At 43.0% G+C, this 22,997-nt stretch overlaps 1 protein-coding gene across 1 annotated transcript; it reads left to right on the top strand.

Moving 5' to 3' along the window:
- The first annotated feature begins 907 nt into the window (after positions 1-907).
- Positions 908-22,619, top strand: SLC5A8 (solute carrier family 5 member 8). Its single transcript, XM_032207662.1, has 15 exons — positions 908-1,240; positions 3,288-3,353; positions 6,250-6,301; positions 7,331-7,398; positions 8,238-8,392; positions 9,391-9,531; positions 13,548-13,677; positions 14,671-14,759; positions 15,395-15,507; positions 16,814-16,881; positions 17,170-17,256; positions 18,039-18,238; positions 19,080-19,183; positions 21,053-21,138; positions 22,488-22,619. Exons 1-15 carry the CDS (start codon positions 908-910, stop codon positions 22,617-22,619), a joined length of 1,824 nt encoding a protein of 607 aa, XP_032063553.1.
- The last annotated feature ends 378 nt before the right edge of the window (positions 22,620-22,997 follow it).

The following is a 22,997-nucleotide window of genomic DNA, read 5'->3' on the forward strand; positions in this document are numbered from 1 at the left end:
GCAAAGCAGCCGAGCCCTGCTGCAAGGCGTGCAGCTGCCCAGCTGCCAGGCCAACCTTGGCCACCTTTGGCATCCTTACATTGCAATCCCCCATCAGGGGCTGCTGACACACGGCACGGTGGCCAGATGTAGTGTCAGCTGGTTTAGTCCTGGATGTGCTGCTAGCCGCGGAGCCAGGCACACGTCTCCACCGCACAACATCCCTGGCCTTGAAACCCCCAGATGGTTTTGGTGCATTACCCTGTGGATCAGATAAAGGGAGCCCCATCTGCGATATCCCTGCGCACTTTGACTCTTGAACCTGTGTTTAGCTGAGGAGCGAGAGCAACACTTCCGCGAGCGGAACGCCGGTAGCAGGGCTTCCCTACCACACAGCCTTGGCAGGTCTGCCGACAGATCCCAGTTAGCAGTTTACCTTCCAGATTGCTCAACCCAGAGAATATGCATGGAATAAAACATATTCTCGCCATCTTCGTGTGGGGCAATGGTGGTGTGTCCTAACGGAGAGAGCTAGGGGACACCACCCCGTGGGGCGAGCTGCCTTCCCTCAGAAACCCGAGGGCTGCGGGGGCTGAGGGAAGGAAAAAGGGGAAGGAAGAAGGGAAGGAAGGAGGGAAGGAAGGAGGGAAGGGAAGAAGGATGGAAGGAGGGCAGCGGGGGCGCGCCTCCCCGTCTCACGGCCCCGCCGGGCGGGCGGGAGCTCTGCGCCGTGCCCCGGCCGCCGGGATCGCCGCCCCTTGCTGCTCGGCGGGGCCGCGCACCGCCGCGGGGAGGAGCGGGCGCCGGGCCCTATAAGGCTGTCCCGGCGGCACGGCCCCGGCTCTCGCCGCACGCACACACACACACAACACCGGGGAGAAGCCCCGTGTGGGTCTGTGTCAGGCCGTCGGGCGCTAGGGCAGGTGGCATGGGGCGCTTCAGCGTGTGGGACTACGTGGTCTTCGCAGCCATGCTGCTGGTGTCGGCTGCCATCGGCATCTACTACGCGTTTGCGGGAGGGGGGCAGAAGACCTCCAAGGACTTTCTCATGGGGGGCCGCAGCATGAGTGCCCTCCCTGTCGCGCTGTCCCTCACCGCCAGCTTCATGTCGGCTGTCACGGTGCTGGGCACCCCCGCTGAGATCTACCGCTACGGGGCCATCTTCTGCATCTTCGCCATCACCTACGCGCTGGTGGTGCTGTGCAGTGCCGAGATCTTCCTGCCTGTCTTCTACAGGCTGGGCATTACCAGCACCTACGAGGTAAGGTGGAGCAGCAGGAGCCTTTCCGCAGCCTTCAGGGAGCTGGGGGCCCTCTCAGGACTGCTCTCTCTGTGTCTCCTCTCACGCTCTTTCCCAACTCCCCACACTCTGTGCTGCCCTGTATCCCGTGTCTCTCCCAAGGACAGGCTGCAACACGCTCTGTCCCCAGATCTGCCCACACGGCCTCTGCAGAGAGGAGATGCTCACCCTGCTGCTGCAGCTCAGGAGCTTTGCACCATGCCAGATCTGTTTCCTCACTCCAGGTGCTCAGTTTAGCGGTGGTTTAGTCCTTGTGCAGCTTGGGTGGTGATGTGTGGTTAATGATGTGTAATTAATATACCAAGAGCATCTAACATACAGAGTGCATCCAACATCAAGAGCATCTGACATAGCAACCAGAGTTCTCAATTCGTGCTCCCTCCAGGTAGGCTTCTGAGTTTAGGGGCAGCCACAAAAGTCCCCCTCTGGCACAGTATATGTCTGTGATGTTCCTAGAGATTTTGGGGAGACACCTGCTGCAGCAGTAGATGTCATTTCCATTCCTTGAACAGTGAGATCAGCAAGTGCTCTGTCTGCAAAGTTTTTTTTGCTTTCACCAAACTATGGCTGAACTGGTCTTCAACCCTGAATGTAAGTTTTAGCTACAGCTAGCAGTGCAAAGAAATCTGGGGTGGTAAGACACATCACAGGTCGAGTCTGACTCTTTTTGGGCGAGGAAGCATCTGGTCAGGGCTTTCTTCTGACACAGAAAGTCCATGCAACCTCTTGATCTTGCATGGAAGATGGTTCCTAGCTGCAGATTTGGAGGCAAATCGCTTTTCTCACAGAGGGTGTTAGGGAAGGAGCATCAGTGCAGGTGAAAGTCCTTGGATAGCTACTTTGGTCTTTTGTATTTTATTACACTGAGCAGGGGCATTGCAGCACTGAAGGCTGAAAACAAGATTTCTTTTGGTAGATTTAGATAAGAATTCACCAACAGAAATAACTGGTGGCTTCCAGTGCATTTTAAACTACTAATCTTTGGACTTGTCACTTGTGATATTTAAAATACGTCCCTTCTCATTAAAGGCTGTTAATTATGACTAGAAACTCACTGATAATCTCAGGGTTTAGTCAGGGTAACACACCTATAAAAGATACACATTCTATCTACGGACAGAGTTCAGAGATCAGACAACCTTTTACGTCCATCTGGGGGTTCAGGATTGCTTCCTGGCATGAACATGTTTACAGATCACAATTTAAATGGTCACCACATGAGTGAGCTCTCTAGATTTTTCAGTTTTTTTCTGTGTCAAATTAACAGATTGGCAGGTAAAGGAGATCCCTTTTGTGCCACCACATGCCCTAGGGGGTTGTTAGGACAGAGGGTGGAACGAAATCTGCCCTACAGTGTGACAAACTCATTCAGATGTTGTGTGCTCCCAGGCTGGACAAAAAGTGAGGGTTCCTGTTTTGAGAAAGGCTAAATTTCCACTTACTAGTAGAAGATGGTGAGCTGCCTTGGGCAGCAGAAGGTGAGGTTACTGTGGAGCAAGAAACCGCTGGCCACTGAAGACCTTCTGCCCTCTCTCAGCAGTCTAGATGGATATGTGTAATGCTGGAGTTTCCAAACTGACTAAGGCTCAGGCATAACCGTAATGTTTTTCTTTTCACTCTGATTTCACAATGCAAACAGGTTCTGTTGTTTGCTGGAACGTCATTATGAATGTTGCAGAGTGCAGAGCAGGTGCTGGTCTTTGCCAAGTCCCAGTGCGCAGCTCCCTGCCTGCAGAGTGCGCTGAGGCAGTGTAGCATCAATTTCCTTTTGGGGGGCTCTGTCACTGACTAGCAGATGTCTATGTCACCTGCTCACGTGTGGTTACCTAGCAGTGAGGTCTGAAGAAATATCAAATGAAGTTGAAAGAGATATCCATCACAATTATACTAAGTTTTGTCCATTCATGAAAACAAAACAACACTATGCCCTTTCTGTATTGCTCAGTGCTTCACTGTAGTCCTGCCAATAATGGCAAGTTCTGATAAACATTTGTTTTTTCTTTTGCAGTATTTAGAGCTTCGATTCAATAAATACCTGCGGCTCTGTGGAACGGTCCTCTTCATTATACAAACGGCAAGTAAACCTCAGAGCAGTTCTCTGGTCCTTGTAGCCACCAGGACTGTCCAGCTCAGCATAGCTGGCTGTTTCTCTGAGCAGCTGACGCGGTCATCACAGTGCACAGGTGACTGGGAGCAAGGCAAAGAAATCTCTGCTCCAAAGTATGCAGTGGATGCTGGGCTGCCTGCCCCAGTGGTCTCCCCAGGCACTGCTGAGCACCCGGAGCAGTCACTTGGCATCAGCGCCCATGCCAAGAGACAAGTGACCCTTCATGTCAGGGAAATAGCATGTAAAGGAGTTGTTTGCCTGCCCTCAGCAACAAGTTCAAAATGTAAATGTGTCCTTATTACCTGCCGCGGCAGTTTTTGTCCTGTGGTTTGTGGATTCTGGGAGTCTGACTAATTCCCAAGGGTCTGTGACAGGTGACAAGGAAAACAAGCTGTCAGGAGCCTGTCACTAGCAGTACAAGGGTTTGCACCACTGCTGGGAAAAACCTGGGCGTCTGCAAACAAAAGTTGCAAATCACTGCCTTAGGGAATGTCAAACTAAAGCAGTCCCTGCAACTTTTCTTGGTGTGGTTTGCTGTATCCAGCCCGTTCGGTGAGTCAGTGTGAGACCACAGCTTTCAGACGTACAGTGAGCATGTGCCAGATGCTGTGAAACACCAGCGTGAAAAATATGTTCTGTTCACAGTTATGAAGTGGATCTTTTGTGGAATTCAAAGCAAGAATGAATATAGAATTAGAAGGCTTTTCAAGTTACACTTCTGCTTGTTGACCTTTTTGGTATTTTTAAGACCCACTATGAGAGTTTTAGGGCAATCACAGTTGTACCACTAAGATAGTGATCACTGAAATGTTAATTTTTTATGTAAACAGTGCTGCTTAGCTGGATTTTGTGGATACACAAATTCATAGGAAAAGTGGAGTGGTAGCATGCATGAATCATGGTGGTATTTCATGGGCAGAAATGAAGACATCACAGTTGAGTAAGTTGGAACAAACCAAGTGTAATCACGTAAAGATCAGAAAAATAATTCTATACAACTTAAATATGTATACAAGGAAATTCACTAATGATCTATAGCTGTCTTTCTGTGCCCAGCACTAACAATTTAAATAACCTGAATCATTAAAAGAATAGTGAGGAAAGGGAACTCCCTAAGATCCTAATGGTGTAATTTAAACCATTCTGTGACTATTGGCATGTGTTTAAAAGAAAAATAATAAGGATATATAGCAATACAACCTGAAAAAATACTGAAGATATGGAAAGATTGTTTTATCTTTCTTGCTTCAAATGACACAAAAATGTGATTGTATTTGCATCATAAAAGCTAATTTCTGATGGTTCAAAGCTTCTGGCACTCATTTGTCTCATACAGGAAAGCCCCTTTCTTGTGGTGACTCTGAGTGAGTGGGATTCAGCAGCCCATGCTGATGGTCACTGCATGGGCAGAAGTCACACAGAGAAGTCACACACTTGACAAGTGTCAGTACTTGTTGGTTATGAAGTGATGCAGCTGGTCCTGAGGGGAGGTTTGTCAGGGCTGGGAGCTCTGTGGGTGTGCAAGCTAAGCGTGTAAATCTGGAGAGGACTCAGAGCATAGAGAGAAACAAGCACGTGCACACACACATGGGCAGCTGTGGGCTCTTTCCCTGGTTTTCCCACCATCAGCAGATGTTGATCTCTTTTCAACAGGGGCAGATGCTGATCTCTTCTTCCATGGTAGTCTCACCACCCTTTCTGGCCTGTGCTTGTACCAGGCACACAGCATGGGGCCAGGGTGATGTGGTAATGCTGGGTGCAGCCGCCCCTCCATGCTCATTGCTTTCCACAGCTGCATGACCACTCCCTGTACCTCTTGGCTCGCCTCAGCATAGCTGCTGGCCATGTGGCAGAGCTCTGCCACTGGGGCTGGATTTTTCCTGCCCAAAAGCCACAGCAAGTGGTCCACCCATTAGCTATCCTGTGCTGGATTAGCTGGGTTGGACTCCGTATTTGCAGGAAGGGCAAAAGCTTGCTGAATTCTGGATAACTTCTGATTCTGCTGCACTTCCATGCCCAGGTCCCACTGGTATAAATCAGGGAATCAAAAGAGTTCAATCATGAGAAGCTGATGCAAGTCAGCTCAGCCTGGATTTAGATCCCTTGAATCAAGACTGCTGACCTTGACAGAAGTCATCTGCTCATTGCAAGCTGTATTGCTCAGATCCATGCCACTGCTGAGCTTGTCCTGGTAGTACGAGGCAATGGTGAAAAGGCACTTAAAAAGTAAACACGAAGAAATTATAGAGGATACCAGTGTATGAATCCCGCTTGGCTCTTAAAAGTGGGTAGAGCAGCTCTTTGATTTGTATGTATCTTCCTGTATTGGGTGAAAATCAGCTGATGATCATGCATGGCTTCATCTTACATCAAGGACTGTAAACCCTTATAATTCTATCCATAATGCCTAACTAATGCTGTATTTCTTGTTCTTATTCATGTGCATTGCAGTTGCATACTGAGAGGCATATTGATCCCAAGACTGAGAAAATAAATTGTAATAGATTCCTTGGCAAACCATGTGTAAACCTAACCAATTTCCTTTTGCTCTTGTTTCTGCAATATGACTGCAGTTTTAAAGCAATAAAACAAGTTAATTATAAAAGCCAGGAAAAACTGAAGGGGAATTGGGTATTTAAGAGTCATTGTGGTACTTGTTTTAAGCAGACTAAGTTGTGAGACTGCAGTGCTGGTTAGTATCAGACATACATCTTCTAACAGTTTAAATTATTTCTCAACAGTTAAGAATTTAGGAAATATAGGCTGGATAAGTGCTTGAAGAGAAACCATCTCAGAAACCTGTCACCTTTTCCAGGAATTTACGATTCTTCTTTTCATTTTATATCTTTTTTTCCCCATCTAGACTTTATACACTGGCATTGTCATTTATGCTCCAGCGTTAGCACTAAATCAAGGTAAGATGACCGTACTACACTGTTTTCTAAGTTATAGTTTTATTCTGCACATAGCACTGGCGTGCTTTTCTTTTTGTAATGCTCACCAAAAGATACAGCTGAAGGATTGGCTGTGAAGTCTTCCAGGATTTGTTGATCCTGATGGGAACACTGATAGAAAGCCTCCCAGCTGTAATCCTACTCTCTAATCCTGGCTGTAAAGAATTACAGAAGTGGCTCAACAAAAAAATCTGCTCTCACTTACTCCAGTTCTCTCATGCTGTCATTAGGTCATGGCTATACTCAGAAAACATGAAAAATTAAGTATATTTTGAAGGAATGGACAGGATAGGATGCATTATTGCCATTTTTTGTTCCAGAATGACTTATTGCTTTGAAGATGGGCTACATTTATTTTTAAATGGGGGAAAAGCTTTCACAGGGAGCCAAATGAAACTTTTAACTAGGCACAATTAGTTTGTGTACTTGGCAAGAAAAGCCAATAACAAAATGAAAATAGAAAAATTAATTGTTTTGGCTAAAATGAAAATCACAATCTTTTTTTTTTTTCTTTTTTTTTTTTTTTTGTCTATTTGTTTGTTTGTTTTTGGCTTGTTTGTTGAACAAAAAGGAAGAAAAAAAACAACGCTGCCTGCACTGGTCTCCTCTGGTGTACGAGTCCCACATGCTTTGTGTCCTTGATGCTGATACTTGACCTGTAATTACAGGCCATAACAAACTATGACCTAGCTAGAAGCAATGTTTTCCGTGAGCTTTGCTGCCGTGTTTCCCGTTAACCGGGGCTGTCTGTTGGGGAGCCCCACAGAGCCGTGCTGGGCAGCACGTGAGTGTGTCAAGCTCAGGCACTGACGGGAATCCCCTGGTTCAGACACGCAAATCTTTTAATTGCTTTTTTTTTATTACTTTCTACTTTTGCATTTAACTTATTTCGATTTGTCTGCAGAAACCAGATTGGTGTGAAAAATAGACCTTAAGTATTTTGTCTCCCCAGTGCCTCCCTCATACTAATGTTCTTTCACTCTTTTTCAGTCACGGGCTTTGACTTGTGGGGTGCTGTGGTGGCAACTGGTGTGGTCTGCACTTTCTACTGCACATTGGTATGTTGGCTCTTCAGCTGAGGGAAATGTCTTTTCCTCTCACCATTCACATCAAATGTAGAATTTATTGAAAAGTCACCTAGTAACTGAGTTGCCCCATTTCACAGCACAGCTGCAGCCACAGAGACTTCACCCAGTGACTTCTCAGGAGGCAAAGGCAGCCACAGTGTGACTCAAACCTTTTCTGTTTTGATATATTCAAAATGCTGTTGTTGCTGAAATAACAGCAAAAAGATAGATTTCCTTCCTAAAAATCCTCCTATGACTTTTCTGCTAGTCTTGTAGAGTTTAGATACGGAATTTGTCAAGCACTGCAACCATAATAGTCCAGGCTTTTATGGACAAGAACCACTGAAAATAATAAGTGCCTTATGAAATGATTGGCCTTTAGATCACTGCTAGTTGACCAAATGCCTAGAAATGTGTAAATGAAACCTCCATGACATATTTTTTTTTTTTTTTATATTTTAATACATGTGAATGGTGTGCCTTCTGTAGTTAGTCTTACTATATGAGCAAGATGAGCACAGTCTGATCATTAATCTTTTGATACAAGCAAACTTCTGAATCAGGAGATATGATGAAGGAAATACTGGCTTAACCTATGTGTATGGCCACTGTAATTTTTAGTGCACCTCACAGAAAGACCAGCATGTCTTGAACAGATTGCAGGATGCAATTTCTGAACATCCCAATACAGAATTATCTCTGTTCAGGGGTAAAACGGAATTAATCTGTCATGCATAATCTGTATAGTAACATTGCTCTTAGCTGCATGTGGGTGTAAAGCAAGAGCACGGCTGCCCCGTTGTATCTGATATGTGCTGTTCCTCACGCAGGGAGGTCTGAAGGCAGTGGTGTGGACAGACGTTTTCCAGGTTGGAATTATGGTTGCTGGATTCTCATCTGTGATTATACGAGCAGTGGTAGTTCAGGAAGGAATTGGACACATTGTAAATGATTCCTACCATGGAGGACGACTGAACTTCTGGGAGTGAGTTTGTACTTGCAGATGTTGTGCCTTTTTATTCTGACAAGTAGAGTCCATGTGGGGAGGGGAGTTGGGACCCAAATTTTACATAATTTTTAACAAACTTATGTAGTTTGATGGAGATATTTTAGGGCTAACACCATGCTAAATCCTGTGAAGAGCAAAATCTTTTTACTTTGTCAAGTAAGTGTCTTAAGGACGCATTTTGGATTCCACCAAATGTGAATGGGGATATTCATCAGGTCTTTCTAAAAAAATTCTTTACCAGGTTCTTCAGTAAATAATAATTAATCTAAGGATATTTTTTTCTTCTCATAAACAGTGGTTGTTCAACCTTTTTGGCTGAACTGCAGTGTTATGCAGCATTGCTTCTTCCCCCAGTCATAGAATTCACAGATGGAAAAAGAAAAGGAATAAAAGCGTGTAATAGGTGAATTAATACTACATTATTCACCAAGCGAAGCACTTTATAATGTTTAAATAACACTATTAAAGTGTCATTTAAAAAATATTCATGCCATTTAAAATCTGTTCTTCACTTAGAGCTAAATCAGCAAATTTTTTACAGAGTCTCTGTCTACAAAGGCTGGGCATGCAAACACACCTTTGTATTGGTGTTAGACTCATGTCCTTCTAGATAAGCAGGCATATTAGACTTTCTACTGGAACTTCATTTCATCACAATAGTCACAGAAATCATACTGCTCTACTTACAACTAGAGTTTATAGGCAAATAAATTAGTTAAAATTCACCTTTGGATAGACCAGAGTTTCACTAGGTCAGGATTTCAGCTCCGAGTTTAAAATCTGCTCTCTGTGATTTCATGTAAAGGTGGAATATCAGAATATTCAAAATCAGGCCAAATTAGGAGAGTTTATTTTAGAATTAGAGGAAATCTTTTCTCCTAGTCATTAAAGTCTTCTGATAATGAGTTTTCCATCATTTTTTTTCCCCAAGTTCCATTTCATTATTTTTTTTTCTTTTTCCCCTCTCATTGTAGCTTTAATCCTAATCCTTTGCAAAGGCATACCTTCTGGACAATTGTCATAGGTGGAACCTTCACATGGACTGGCATTTATGGTGTCAACCAGTCCCAAGTACAGAGATACATTGCATGCAAAAGCAGGTTCCACGCAAAAATGTAAGTCTGTTTACAGTAACTCTTAATGTCTTAATTTAGCAATGACTGTTCTTTATAGGGGAAACTTTTTTATAAATAGTGTTTTTTGCCTCTATAAAACCTATTTGTAAAAGGTAACAACTTTTGCTTTCTGCTTTGTGGACCAGGTACAAGACAAATCATCACAATAAATGCGGATATTTGAATTACATATAAATGACTCTAACGTTCAGCTTTCTGCCAGACTGTTTCACTGTGCCACTATTAATGCATACAAATAGCTGCATTAAGTTTATATGCAACCTAAAGACCAAATAATATAGTACTTACTTGTGCTGAAGCCTTATTAAGACAGCATCTTGAATTGCTACTCTACTAAATATAACCAGTGTGGGGAAATTTTACCTCAGTAAAACCTAAAAGATTTTTCCATACCAATGGGTGTAAATGTGAGAAAATGTAGGAATGTTTTATTCAGTGATAAAATTGTTGGGGAATCATATATTTTGTTTTCTCAATTGTCTTGACTTTTTCAATGGGAATTCATTATGGACACTGGCAGAGAGTTCTGTTTTCGAGTTTATATATTTCTGATCAGTCTTTATTCTAGAACAGAATATATTTACTAACTCTGTTATCTTACCTTTATCTTCAGTGTCATTCCCGTAGTTCACAACTCTGGATGTAAGAATTATTGCCAAGTATATATAGTATATTTATGGGAGAAATATATAAGTACACATTGTAACTGTAGTCCCTAAATTCTGTAATGCAGTGATATGTGGTAGAGAAGGAGTTTTATGAAGGTTTTCACTTCATAAAGTCAGCAAAATGCCCACAAAATCATGTAAAATTTAGAACTGAAATATTTTTGGTTTCGGCAATAACGGAAATTATTTCCTGTCATTTGTGCTGCAGACATTTATGGTGCTCATCGTCAGCCACATCTCCAGTGTACAGTGCCACATTCCCAGCACACCATGTGGCTTCTTCACAGCCCCTGGCATGACTGTGTACAGGGGAACAGCTGCATACGTTGTGCCCAATCTGTGTGCCAGTGAGACTGTCCTTCCCAAGCACCTGCTCTACTTTGGGCTATGGTCCAGTCTTGCACCCTCCCTTCCCTCTTTGTGAAGGTGTCCCAGAGGCAGCGTGGCCAAGGGGAATGTGGCACCATGGCAGTTTCTGGGCTGATTTTCTGGGCTGTTGCAGTGGCTTTGACCAAGATTGGAGGCTGTCTGGTTCTGGAGGGTTTAGATGGGATTCAAGAGTTACGAATAAAAGTACACATTTATTTGTTTGGTCTTGATGATCCTGAAGGTCTTTTCCAACCTAAATGATTCTATGATGCTATGACTCTACAGCCCATACCATATTAGTGGTGGCACAGCCTTAATTGCTGGAGTCATCTCCTGCTGGCGTGGGCAGCTGAACTCCATGGCATCTTTCTTGTGCCTCTCTTGCATGGAGAAATCTTTTTGTATAATGGTTACAGTTTGTTACAGCTGTAAACGCTGTCATTCTGTGATGATTATCTAGTTCATTTGCAAACATAATTAAACACTACTGGCAAGTTACATTGGTGGCCTGCACCTCTTGTTGCCATTTAATCTGTACATAGAAGTGTCAAGTGTCATCGGGTCAAAATAATAAGGCTTTGCACCTCCATAGCATTTATTGTAAGGCTTTACTTAATAATGAATCAGATCTGAGGAAGTAATTCTTTCATGGGTCTCAACTTGTGGGCTGCAGGAAGGCCTTAAATGATGGCACAAAAGTAAGAATTTTCTCAGGCTTTGGGAAAAGATTTCGCCCCATTCAAGAAACAAACCAATAGGTATGAACACATGCTGTCATCCTCAAACAGTGACTAGGCAAATCAAATAATGCTTAAATATGAGCAATATTATCAGGCACTCAGAGCAGGAGAGGTACACTTTCAGAAAAATATAGGCTACCAGCACATTTTCCTCTACTTTCTTTTCAAGGTCATCAGCTGTCATGTTGCAGTGCTAAAATCTTAGAGACAGACTGAAACAACCAACCACCAAAAATAAGCCTTGCACAGTCACAGTGCCTTCTTCACCCAAACTCCACCTCATGTTACTCATCCAGAATTAATGGGAACACCTCCCTCCTGCTACAATAATTATACTACAGTGCTTAGTCATAGGGTGTACCAGGAGCTAGAGGTGTAAATCAGATGAAAAACGCAGTTTTCTTTTCACTGTCAGACACTGATGCAATTTAAAAACAGGAATTGCTGGATGGAGAGAATTTCTTTTGCTTTCGTGTGTTTCTCTTGACTTTCTAACCTTTACTACAGGCTTTAGACTAACACTGCTATTGCATTTATTTAAAAGTTTTACGTTGATTTAACTCATTGGTTAAATTTTGATCTGTATCAGCTTCTGAGTGCCTTATGTCAAGGTAGATTATGCCATGCCAATGCAGGAACAGCTTCAGCTAAATTGATGTTAGACATCCAGCCAATATGTGTCTATAAGAAGGGGACTACTTTTTACTACTTTTTTACTACTACTTTTTACCTACTTAGCATAGAGAGAAATTTAAAGTGCTGCTAGTGCTGTGTTTCGATAAGCACTAATTGCAAATATGAAGCATAAATGCAGAGTTTTCCCTTCTGTGTTATCCAATCAGCCTTTATTTACATAGGTCTTTTTATGAGTTTACATTGTGCTTGCCAATAATTTTTCAATGGTATAAAACTGCTGGCTCATCTAGTTAACCTATACTACTGCTTTCTAAAAATATGTATTTCAATGCCTGACAAGGTCTATAAAGTTATGTTTACTTCTTCATTCATCCTGATGATCCTCTGGAGCAGTCCAAAGGCTGATGCTCCTTGCCTTCCTGGAAACTGAAGGCACTAAAAGGCCCACTGCAGCAGTGCAGGCATGGATATGTTTGCACAGATACCAAAGGTCCTCCAGGGATCCACCCAGCAGAGGTCTTAGTTGGCACAGGTCTAGTGTATGTGATCTTTCAGGCAGTTCAATCTCTATCAGCGGATGATACGCAGATAACCAGGAGGCCACTGCTGGAAAGGAACGCTGTTTTCCAAGGCCAGGCTCCCTCTGGGTGTGTTTGCTTGAACTGACGACATTAGGTGAGCCACAACTTGAAGAGCTTTGTGAACCAGGAGTCAACAAGAGCTGAGAAGCATCTGAGAACAGGAGATAGGTAGAATGGAAAAACCTTCATGGAGGGGGCTGTGGGGTGGGGAACAGCTGGGGGAATGATCTGTTTTTCATGACCCATAGAGGTTGCCTGTTGTGTGTGACAAAAGAAGCTCACAACCACACATTTCTTCTCTGTCTCTGTGTCAGCTGTAGCTCCCAGAAGGACATGGGGAGGGGATGGGATTCTTTGACTCTGTCAGGTTCCAAGGGGGTAAATTAGTAACGGGGAAGTTCTGGGGTCAGTGGTGACCTCTTGATCTCTGGAAGTGGAAGCTGGAAGTGGCTCCAAAGCAGGTCCCAGGACAAGGGAACACATGCCTTGTTGCTGCCTTCCATGGAGGCTTTGCTGGGAGGAAATGGTGACTTTGTTGCTTTATGAGCATGATTCCAGCATTGTGTAAGTGTGGTAGTGCAGCTCCAGAGGCAAACGATTGGTGGTGCTGATTAAAGGTACCCAACACTTTGATCTGGGGCACCCCACCTTGCAAATCTATCTGGGATTTGTCTCTGCCAAGGGGCGTGGTGAGGGGGAAAGTGTTTTCTTGCCAAGCTGCCTGTAAAGTAAAACTTGTACACATGACGAAGTATATGGATTGCGATATCACTGCCATCATCCCTTGAGTAGACTTTGTCAGAGGACAGGTGCTGAGACTGCTACCAAGAACAAAATCGCGTCACATGGAGCCATGCCATGATTCCCGTTCAGGTGGGCAGCCACATGAGGCATGGGCACCTGCTTGCTTGGCTCTGGAGGGGACTTGTGGTCCAGTCTTTTAATTGTAGCATGGGGGGATGTCTAACTCTAACATGTTGTGTCCATGCATGTTGGCACAGGTCCCTCTACATCAACCTGGTGGGTCTCTGGGCAATCCTGGTCTGTGCAACGCTCTGCGGACTGTCCCTGTACTCCATCTACAAGGAATGCGACCCCTGGTCAGCAAAGCAGGTGTCGGCACTCGACCAGGTACAGCCCCGTATCTCAGTGGGTAGCAAGGGGCAGAGGCATCCTTCCCCTTGGGAAGGGTGATAAGGAAGCAGCCACTGAGAATGTGTAGCCATTCTGGTGGGTCCAAGAGCTTGAGGATGGGAATGAAGACATGCCAAGTCTATATTGTGTGTCTGTAACACAGGGATTAAGTTTAGACCATGGTGGGAGGGAATACCTGGAGAAGGCAGCAGACCTGTCTTCAGGACCCATCAGTCCCAGCATCTCCTTGGCTATCACAGACCTGCAGATCTTTTTTTTTGTTTGTTTATGCCTCAGATAATTGCAGGCTCTGGACAAATCCCCATGGACAATAGCTGGAAGGCGAGGAAAGGAGCAGAGATAACGGAGTATTGGAGGCAGGACTTAAGGATAGAGTAAGATGAGGTATGGAAGGCCAAGATGGATACCTGAAGACTCTTAGGTGCCTCCTTTCAGTCAAATTATTTTGGTGGAACCTAGAAGTAAGATACTACAAGACTGACTTGTTGGTTAAAAAAAAAAATGGTTCACAGGCAAAAAATCTTAAAATATGTATCTTTTTCCAACATTCCGATCTTGCAAAGGTCAACAGATGGCACACAGCTTCCAATATGGAAATAGTTCTAAGGTACCCTAAAGTTATTGGACTTAATCTGAAAACATTTTTGTGGTGTCAACAGCAGATACAATAATCTACTGATAGAGTGAAGTACAATCCAGACTACCTGCTGGTCAGTGCTAGTTACCTATACCGTCATCATTGGATATGCTCACCTCTGCTAGGTTGTCTTAACAGACTTGTCTGTGTCTCAAGTGGATGTTTTAAGAATCGTTTTCTTTGTAGAAAACCAATAACTAGTGCAAAATGGGACATTCAAAATTAGAAGAGCTAGGCAGAATGCCAGTGAGAAGGTTATAAAAAAATAATACAGGAAAAAAAGAAAAATTACAACAAGATAGTAATAATTCTTACACTCTGATTTTTTTCAGCTAATGCCTTACCTAGTGCTGGATATTTTCAAGGATTTTCCAGGAATGCCAGGGCTTTTTGTAGCTAGTGCCTACAGTGGGACATTAAGGTAAGTTGGATTCTAATGACTTTTTTTCTTTTCTTTTTCTTTTGTTCATGTTAAAGTTGCATTTATCCTAAAACTTCTGCATTTCATTTCCTTGTTCTTTAAGAAAAGCACTATGAGCTGTTTGTTGTTGCATCTTACAAATTCATAGTGTTCAATAGCAGTGCTCTGAGGTCCTCAAAAAAACTCAAAGCTGTTTGGAGTTCCGTACTAACAGCATGAAGAAATAGCTAACCATAGGTGATGTACAGAGCTAACAAGCCCTGTAACTCAGTGCTTTAAAGCCCCTCTGCTGTAGGAATTCTTAAATATTATAAACATGTAATTGTACAACATAGCTACAGTAATGTTTATAGCATTATACCACATGTAACAGATATTTTCATTGACTTCTCCAGCCCCATCTTTTCATTAAGATTTGCCTTGTCTTCACTAAGAGCAATTATTTTAAATGATTTTTGTAAGCTATTAACTGCATCACCTGCAGCAATAAGTCATTTCAACCAATACAGTGGTTGCATTTGTTCTTTGACACCATTCTAGACAGCAGTGGTTTCTCTCAGCCTAGTAATCCATCTGTTATCTGTGATTTCAGCATTTAAGATAAAAAAGAAATGTATAAATCTTGTGTTCTATAGCACAGTGTCCTCCAGCATCAATGCTCTGGCTGCTGTGACTGTTGAAGACCTTGTTAGGCCGCACTTCAGATCGCTCTCTGAAAAGAAGCTGTCATGGATTTCCATGGGGATGAGTATGTCTGGAAAATCTTTTCCACTTTTGCTTTGCAAAGTGAGGGCTTGATTCAGATATCACTTACGGCAGCATAAGGCAAGAGCAAGTGCATTCAGACCAGTAGGACTACGTTGCTGCATTACTTGGGGGAGCAGAGATCATCAGTGCAAGTTTTATGCAGAATGGGGAACAAGCTATTTCTAAAGAAAAAAAGAAAAAATCCATCATTTGATGTTTAAGCAGTAAAGCCAGACTGCCTATATATTCAATATTGATCTACAATAGTACAGAACCAAATGTCTTGGATTAAAATAGGTGCTATTTTTCTTTAATCTGTTAAAACCTAGAAGCACAGGAAACAGTTTTGTAACAAACCTTGTGAACAGAGCAATATGTGAACTACAGCACTCCAGAGAATGAACAACTTCACATCTTCCCTGATGTACCCTCAGACCCGCAGTCTGATAAGTGCCTGTGTTTAATGACCTTCCTTAGGGAAGAGGGTCAAAACTGGGCTGAGCAGATGGCTTACATCTCTGACGTACATTTGCTGTCTCTGCTGGTTGTACAGCCTGATACCAGCTGCAGGTGTGGCCCAAGGCAGCATGTGTAATAGGTGTGAAAAAACACAGTCCCAGCACAGTGTCATAGCCCCTACCACAGAGCACAGCAGAGTGGTGACAGGTGCCAAATATGAAATATTTTCACCTAAGAGCAGTTTCTCCAACATTATTGCTCGAGTATTGTCGTGAGTTGCCTGAGCTATCACATTAGCAGTGGGATTAACCTATTGCTTGCACCCTTTTGCAGTGTAACTCAACAGGGGTGGAGGTGGAGGAAACAAATGAGCCAGTGTTGTGGGTGCTGGCAAGAGGGGCTATGTCCTGGTAGCCCAGGATGTTCTTTGTCACACTGCCAGCTCCCGGTAATCTGCCATCATGCACTTTCTTGCTCAAAAGAAAAGCAAATTTATTCATTCAAAATAAGAACCACATCACAGGAGATAAGCTGAGAAATGTGAACAATGCATGGGGTATTGGCGTGATGGCTAATCCATATGGATCAATCCATTTAGGATCAAGTGCTTAAATAATCTTTAGTAATATACAGGAATAGGATTTTGTCACGTTTGCATCATTTCCTTTTAATGCAAACAGAAAACTGGCCATTTGGGCTCTTTTAGGAAAAAACAAAACAAAACAAAAAAGATGCTAGCAGGTTTGTTTTGGGGATGTCAGGGCCCTGCTGGGTTAGAAGGAAGCATTTCTCCATCTGTGGGCATTTTGTCAGATCATTCTGCACATCATTCTGCCTTTCCCACACAGGCCTGTTTTATGGTGGAGTGTGCATCGCTATGGCTGCGCTGGCATCTCTCATGGGAGCCTTGCTGCAGGTGAGTGTCAGGCTGCTTTTTCACGCCTGCATTGAATAATCTAGAATGAATTGTGTAAGGAAATAATTGCTGGATACCATTATGAGATTAGCCTTCATTCTTTGTTTGTTAGTGGCCTCAAACAGCCTAAGCTTCCACGCTGAGCACCCATGTCACTATACAAAGTCCTGCCAGCTGAGAAGGACAATTAAAAACCCATAATTTCCTTCTTACCAGCTTCCCTTCTTGACCTGTTGGAAGCTTTAACTTTCCCTGCACAGCACTGAATAGACTCTCTTCCTTCCACAGGCAGCACTCAGCATTTTTGGCATGGTTGGTGGCCCCCTTTTAGGACTTTTTGCCTTGGGAATCCTCTGCTCCTTTGCAAATGGAATTGTAAGTACAAATTTAAAACCCTGTTGGACCAAAATTAATTGATAATTTTGGCTATGTCCTCCCCCCTCCACCCCCAATAATTTTGTGTTGGGCAGCACATATGTCTTTAATAATTTCCATGTGGATCTTTACCCTTTCTCACTTTCCACCTTGAAGTGATGAACCTCTTTAAATGACAGGCTCAATTGGATTGCTCTGCTAGAGTGCTTCAGTATCATGATATCAGCATTTCCAGAGGAAATGGCTACTCCATCAAAAATGTATTTGACCAACTCTGGGAGTATGGTCCATGGGTCAGTCTGAGAGGATTGTTATTTAGTAAGATTTGCTAGTCACTAACCTTTACGTTTTTACAGTTCTGAATTTTAAGTATATGCTGCAAAAAGAATCACTAGCTGTCACCCAGCAAACCCATCCAGAAGAGACTCTTGCAAAAACAAATCACATGAGGAAAAAGGGAAAATGCTTTTGTAGTCATTTAAGGAGGGCCTCAAATAAACCAGCTTTTTCCCCATACCAAACAACCCAAAGTTGTCCCTTGATTATAAATTCACAGTGGCAAAATAAAAAGTGATATGTTCAGGAGCCACAAGCAAACATTGTACTCCTCAAAAGTTAAATGAAGTAAATTCCCAGTTCTCCCCAACTGTTTATTTTTCATGTGTAGCTTTCAGTTTAGATTATTTTAAGTGTTTCTTACTTATCTTGTTTTTGTTGTTGATGTTGTTTTATGTATACTTCTGCATTCCTTGTAAGTCCAAGTTTCATTTTCTGTTTTGCAGGGTGCATTTGTGGGTCTTGTCACTGGCTTCGTTGTTTCACTTTGGGTTGGAATTGGTTCTCAGATTTATCCTCCACTCCCAGAGAGGACTTTGCCACTGCCCCTCTCAACTGATGGCTGTAATATATCCATTTCAAGCAATCTGACTACATCAACAGCAAATCCATTAACAACAATTTTCAGCACACAAGCTCCCGAAAGGTATACAGATTCCTCATCTGCGATATCTGCAGCATGTGTTTGATGTAAAACAACATAAACATCTGCCTAGCATTTGGGTTACTTCAGGAGAGACTATGATTGGTATAATGGGAAAAATATAAGGGGTTTTCTTCCCTCTGCAGTTGCTGCATGTTGCTTTGGGCACTCACAATTAAACATAAAAATTACAAATGATAATACAGGGAACAGCTGGAACAGGAGCTAAACAAACATACTTCTAGAGATTCTTAGTCATTATACTTCAGAGCACCATATAATCAGCAATGGATACTCTGGTGCACACACAGGTGCCCAATATCCAGTCTGACAGACTACCTCTGACACAAGACCTCCAGCATGACTCGTGGCTGTAGGAAGGCAACAGAGCACACCGTCAAGGTGACCAAAACAAGATGTAAAATGAAGTGTGAGAATTGCCCTATTATTTCTGGCTGTTTAGAGCAGCACATGGCTGATGTCCTACCATATTTTTTTCTTTAAATAGTACAGCACATTCTAAAGATGGTACCCCCTCGTCTGGATAGCTGGAGTGCTCAGCTCTGCACTAGATTCTGAGCAGAGACAAGACTGTCCTGTTTTACCTGCTCAGTCCCATGTTGCCTACTGCATTGACCAGTCTCCTCCCCTGTGAGAGCACTTCTGCAAGTTTTGTAACAGATTTTCAATGCACTTTTTATTGTTTGGAGGTACAGTACTAAGAGTACCAGCTCATTTCATTCAGAAAGTAGCTCTTTATTATACTCTATCTGGAAACAGACAACATTTTCAGGTTGCCTGGAAGAAGAAAGCAGAGGTTAATTTTTTTCCTGCTCTTTTTCAGGCCTGTCCTGGCAGACCGCTGGTATTCCTTGTCCTATCTCTACTTCAGCACACTTGGGACACTTATCACGATAGTTGTGGGAATGATTATCAGCCTCCTAACAGGTACTAGTTCCGCTGCTGAGGTTGAACATAAGTCTTAGACCTGTTTCAAACTAAGATGACCAAATGGAGAACTGCCATTTCCGCACTCAGTGCTGGTGACTGTACTGCAAAGGCTGGATATTAGGAAAAGGTTCTTCACCAAGAAGGTGGCTGAGCACTGCAACAGGTTACCTGGGGAAGTGGTCACAGCACTGAGCCTGCTGGAGTTCAAGAAGCATTTGGACAACACTCTCAAACAAATGGTTTAATTTTTAGGTAGTCCTGTGTGAAGCCAGGAGTTGGAATTGCTGAGCCTTGTGGGTCCCTTCCAGCTGTTGCATGTTCTGTTGCATAAAGGCTCCCATCCTAACTTACATTTCCTCCTCTCAGGCCTTCTGAATCCTATGCTTGGTCTCTAATCACAGGAAAGATTACTTTAAATTTCTGAGGAGAAAGAAGTTTTAGCAGTTTTTTAACCCAAGGATCAAAAAACTCTATCTGTCTTTCCTGTTCTGTTAGATCCCAGCAGGGTCTGAGGTTGGAGGGTAGTCCCTGAACATGGCAGCAACTTAAAGCAAGGAGATACACAGTACTAAGAGTACCAGCTTCTTCTAGAAGACAAAAACAGTTTTACTTTAAGTGAGTTCAAAGCACTCAAGCATGCACCTGTACAGTGCATGCTTTTCACCACATTTCCCATGCATGTAGCAGAGTTGCAGACTGTGTGCATGTCAATGTTAACTCCTTTCTCGGTTGTCCTGTACTACTTGTGAAGAGGTAAAAGCAACGAATGAGACCAGGGACTTCAGTTCCAGCTTGTGGCCTTTCTGCTCTTGCAGCTAAGTGAGATGCAAACTGCACTTGTCATCTGCATTGTGCATGGCAGAAATAGCACAAAATTAGCTGCTCTCACAGCTGTCCCCACTACTCCTGGTCAGATTCCTGCTACATCACTCATCAGACTTTGGTGCTGTTAGAATTCAGACCTACTAGCCTGACCTATAACTACTTCAGAGATGAATTCTGTTTTTCTTCAGGACTACAAAACTCCAAACTCAGCAGACAGATTGGCTTCCAGTACATTCCTTGTGCCTTACAACTAGTAAACACAAGATACTCTTCTGCCATTTTCTTTTCCTCACAGGCTGCTGGAGGATTTGCTCCCCTTCTTCCCTCCGTCCTGTCCTTAGTTCCCTCACTGACATGCTTCTTTCTGCAAAGGCAAGGTTGAGCTCTGGCAGTGATGCTTGTAGACAAATTTCATTTCTTACTACCTTGGGATCAGGTCACCCATAGTCACTCCACTGAAAGCCTCTCCATTGGACCATAAAACAAAGTGCAAAATCAGAGTAACTCAGTAAATCCAGATGAGAATTCCTCAGCCCAAGAAATAGAAACTCCAGAGAACCAACTCAACATCGCCCTGGTCTTTGTGGAACAAGATCCCATTTAATTCCCAGGTGATAGAGATAATTCCCAGTACCTACCTCTCCTCTCTTTCCCACGCACATACTCACACAGCAGTTCATCTTCCCTGCACTAAAAGTGCCCAAACATCCAACTATCCAACTAATCCCCTACCCTCCTTGGATGGTTGTCTCAGCATTTTACATATTTTTGCATACAGAAACCTGGGGAGGACCTAGAAAACTCTGAAGAGGGGCTGAGGCATTTCAAGTAGATCCTGAAGATCATTTCATACTTTGAAAGATGCAGGGGACACTTCATTGTAAAGAAATGATCCCTAAGGAAAGTAACATCCAGCCCGTGACTGCTTGATGGCTTTTTTTGCATGACTGTCCTGCTCATCTGGCTTGGTGCCCATAGCTGGGCTCTGACACATCATTCACATGTGTAAAATTGGCTGATTGAAATCTGCCTATTTTTTAGGAGGACTGAAGCAGAACACAGACCGTAAATTCCTGCTGACCAAAGAAGATTTCCTTTCCAACTTCTCACGGTCTAAATCGGATACAGTAAGTGTAGTTATTTATGCATCCTCTAATTTCAAGTAATCTCTCCTCCTGTGGACAAAGGCAAGCAATCCTTGGTTTATCTTTTCCCACCAGGATGAACAGCACCTGATGCTTTTAGGCAGGAGCACAGCACAAGGCAGGTGAGAGAAAAGCAGCTAGAACAGGCAGGGAATCTGTGTTTGGCCACAGCTTGACTTCAGTAACAACAGAGTAGCAGCTGAGATAAAAGGGACAGTTGTTCTCCAGGTTTCTGCCAAAATACTCCCTCACTAGTCTTTTGGAAGCTGATCCAAGGCACATGTTGGACTCAGCAAAGCTTCCTTTGTTTGTAAACTTGTTCTCTAAATTATTTTTTTTTTTTTTTTTTTTTTTCAAGATCAGCTACTGTTTGAGCAAAAGCATTTCTAGATAGACAGTGTATCTATTTCCTCCCTCCCTCCCTATGATACAAGAAAAGGGGAGAAATTGGGTAGAGCAGAATAACATCCCTTAGAAACGCTAACATAATACAGTTTTTAAAATAAACTAGAAATAACCCTTCAGTTAGTGCTATCAGGATGCTGAACATGCAAGTTTGGATTTGCTCAGTGTTTTTTGAATACTGTAGTATGGCTAATGGTCATATTTTTAAGATGGTCCAGTTTGCAAAGTGTTTCTCCCCATGAAAATAAAACCTTTTAGTATGATCTCATCTATTTTAGTCAAACTAATGACTAAACTCTGATGTCTTCTGAAAAAAGAAGAAAAACCACCAAACATATGGAAGCTAATGTTCATAGCTAGTTTCTGTGTGGAGTCAGAAACAAGTGTCTGCCTGGGTAGCAAGTGGTTGGCATCACCACTAGCGCAGAAAGTTAATTACTGAGAATAAACTGAAAAATAAAACTAAGCAACTTTCTGCACATGGAGAGCTCAACATCTCATTATGATTAGTGAAGATCGAGCATCAAAGCAATGATGCATGTTAATTTTCTTTTCATGTCAAAGATAGGGCAAGGACCAAGGGTTGGGATCCAATAGCTCAGGGACGTGGTGGTGACAGAACACCAGACTTGAAAACAGCAATTAAAACTTTGCACACCCAAAAATGCTTTAGATGCTTTACAGGACAAGAACATTTTATGTGACAAGAACATTTTACACAACTAGCATCTTATGCAATAAGAAATTTTCCATACCCTTAGAAAAATACCAGCTGCTGCAATGAATAACTATGCTCTCTCAGCAACTGACATGCATTTTCCTGCAAGGCCTTCTGTAAATCGGGCCTGACTCTGCTTCCTACAGGTCAAAGAGAGGAAAACTATTTCTTCCACTTCCCAGCATGGCTTTTGTCTTTTCTTTTTTAGGCAGAGAAAGTGGTAGTGTTGAGCTGGAAAACATCTACTAACGCAGCCGAAGGAACTGACAACCCTGCTTTCAGCCACATCGAAATGGATGTAGCAAGCGATAAGAACAAAGTCAATGGCCTTCACATATGACATGGGGCCATGTCAGCCCTCGAGGACAGTTTTGTTGACGTGAAGCACTGCTGGCGTTCCTGTGCTGGGTCAGTTACCAGCCCTGCCGGGTTACAGGCAGGAGTCTGCTGAGCTTCGTGGTACTGTTACCCTTGCACAACCTTGACGTGAGTCAAGAAAGGAATCAGGTCTTTCCTGCTGCTCTCTCTCTCACTCTGGATCTTGGTGACAGGGCTTAAGGTGATGGTTCAATGTGAAATATTTACCTGATATTCTTGAGCCTCCTGGAAAATAGCTGCTTTGAATTTCAGTTCACTCTTGGGGTAAATTTTTTATTTGGGAAGAGCACTGTTCCATCAGACATGCTAGTTCTCCTTTTTTTTTTTTTTTTTAAAGTCA

The sequence above is a fragment of the Aythya fuligula genome, chromosome 1, assembly GCF_009819795.1.
Source record: "Aythya fuligula isolate bAytFul2 chromosome 1, bAytFul2.pri, whole genome shotgun sequence".
Classification (NCBI taxonomy): Eukaryota; Metazoa; Chordata; class Aves; order Anseriformes; family Anatidae; genus Aythya; species Aythya fuligula.

Bases quoted from the DNA above. Each gene is read 5' to 3' on its own strand.
- SLC5A8 (XM_032207662.1), top strand. From the start codon at position 908: ATGGGGCGCTTCAGCGTGTGGGACTACGTGGTCTTCGCAGCCATGCTG. The intron at 1,241-3,287 runs GTAAGGTGGAGC...TTTCTTTTGCAG, and splicing joins GCATTACCAGCACCTACGAG to TATTTAGAGCTTCGATTCAA. The intron at 13,678-14,670 runs GTACAGCCCCGT...GATTTTTTTCAG, and splicing joins AGGTGTCGGCACTCGACCAG to CTAATGCCTTACCTAGTGCT.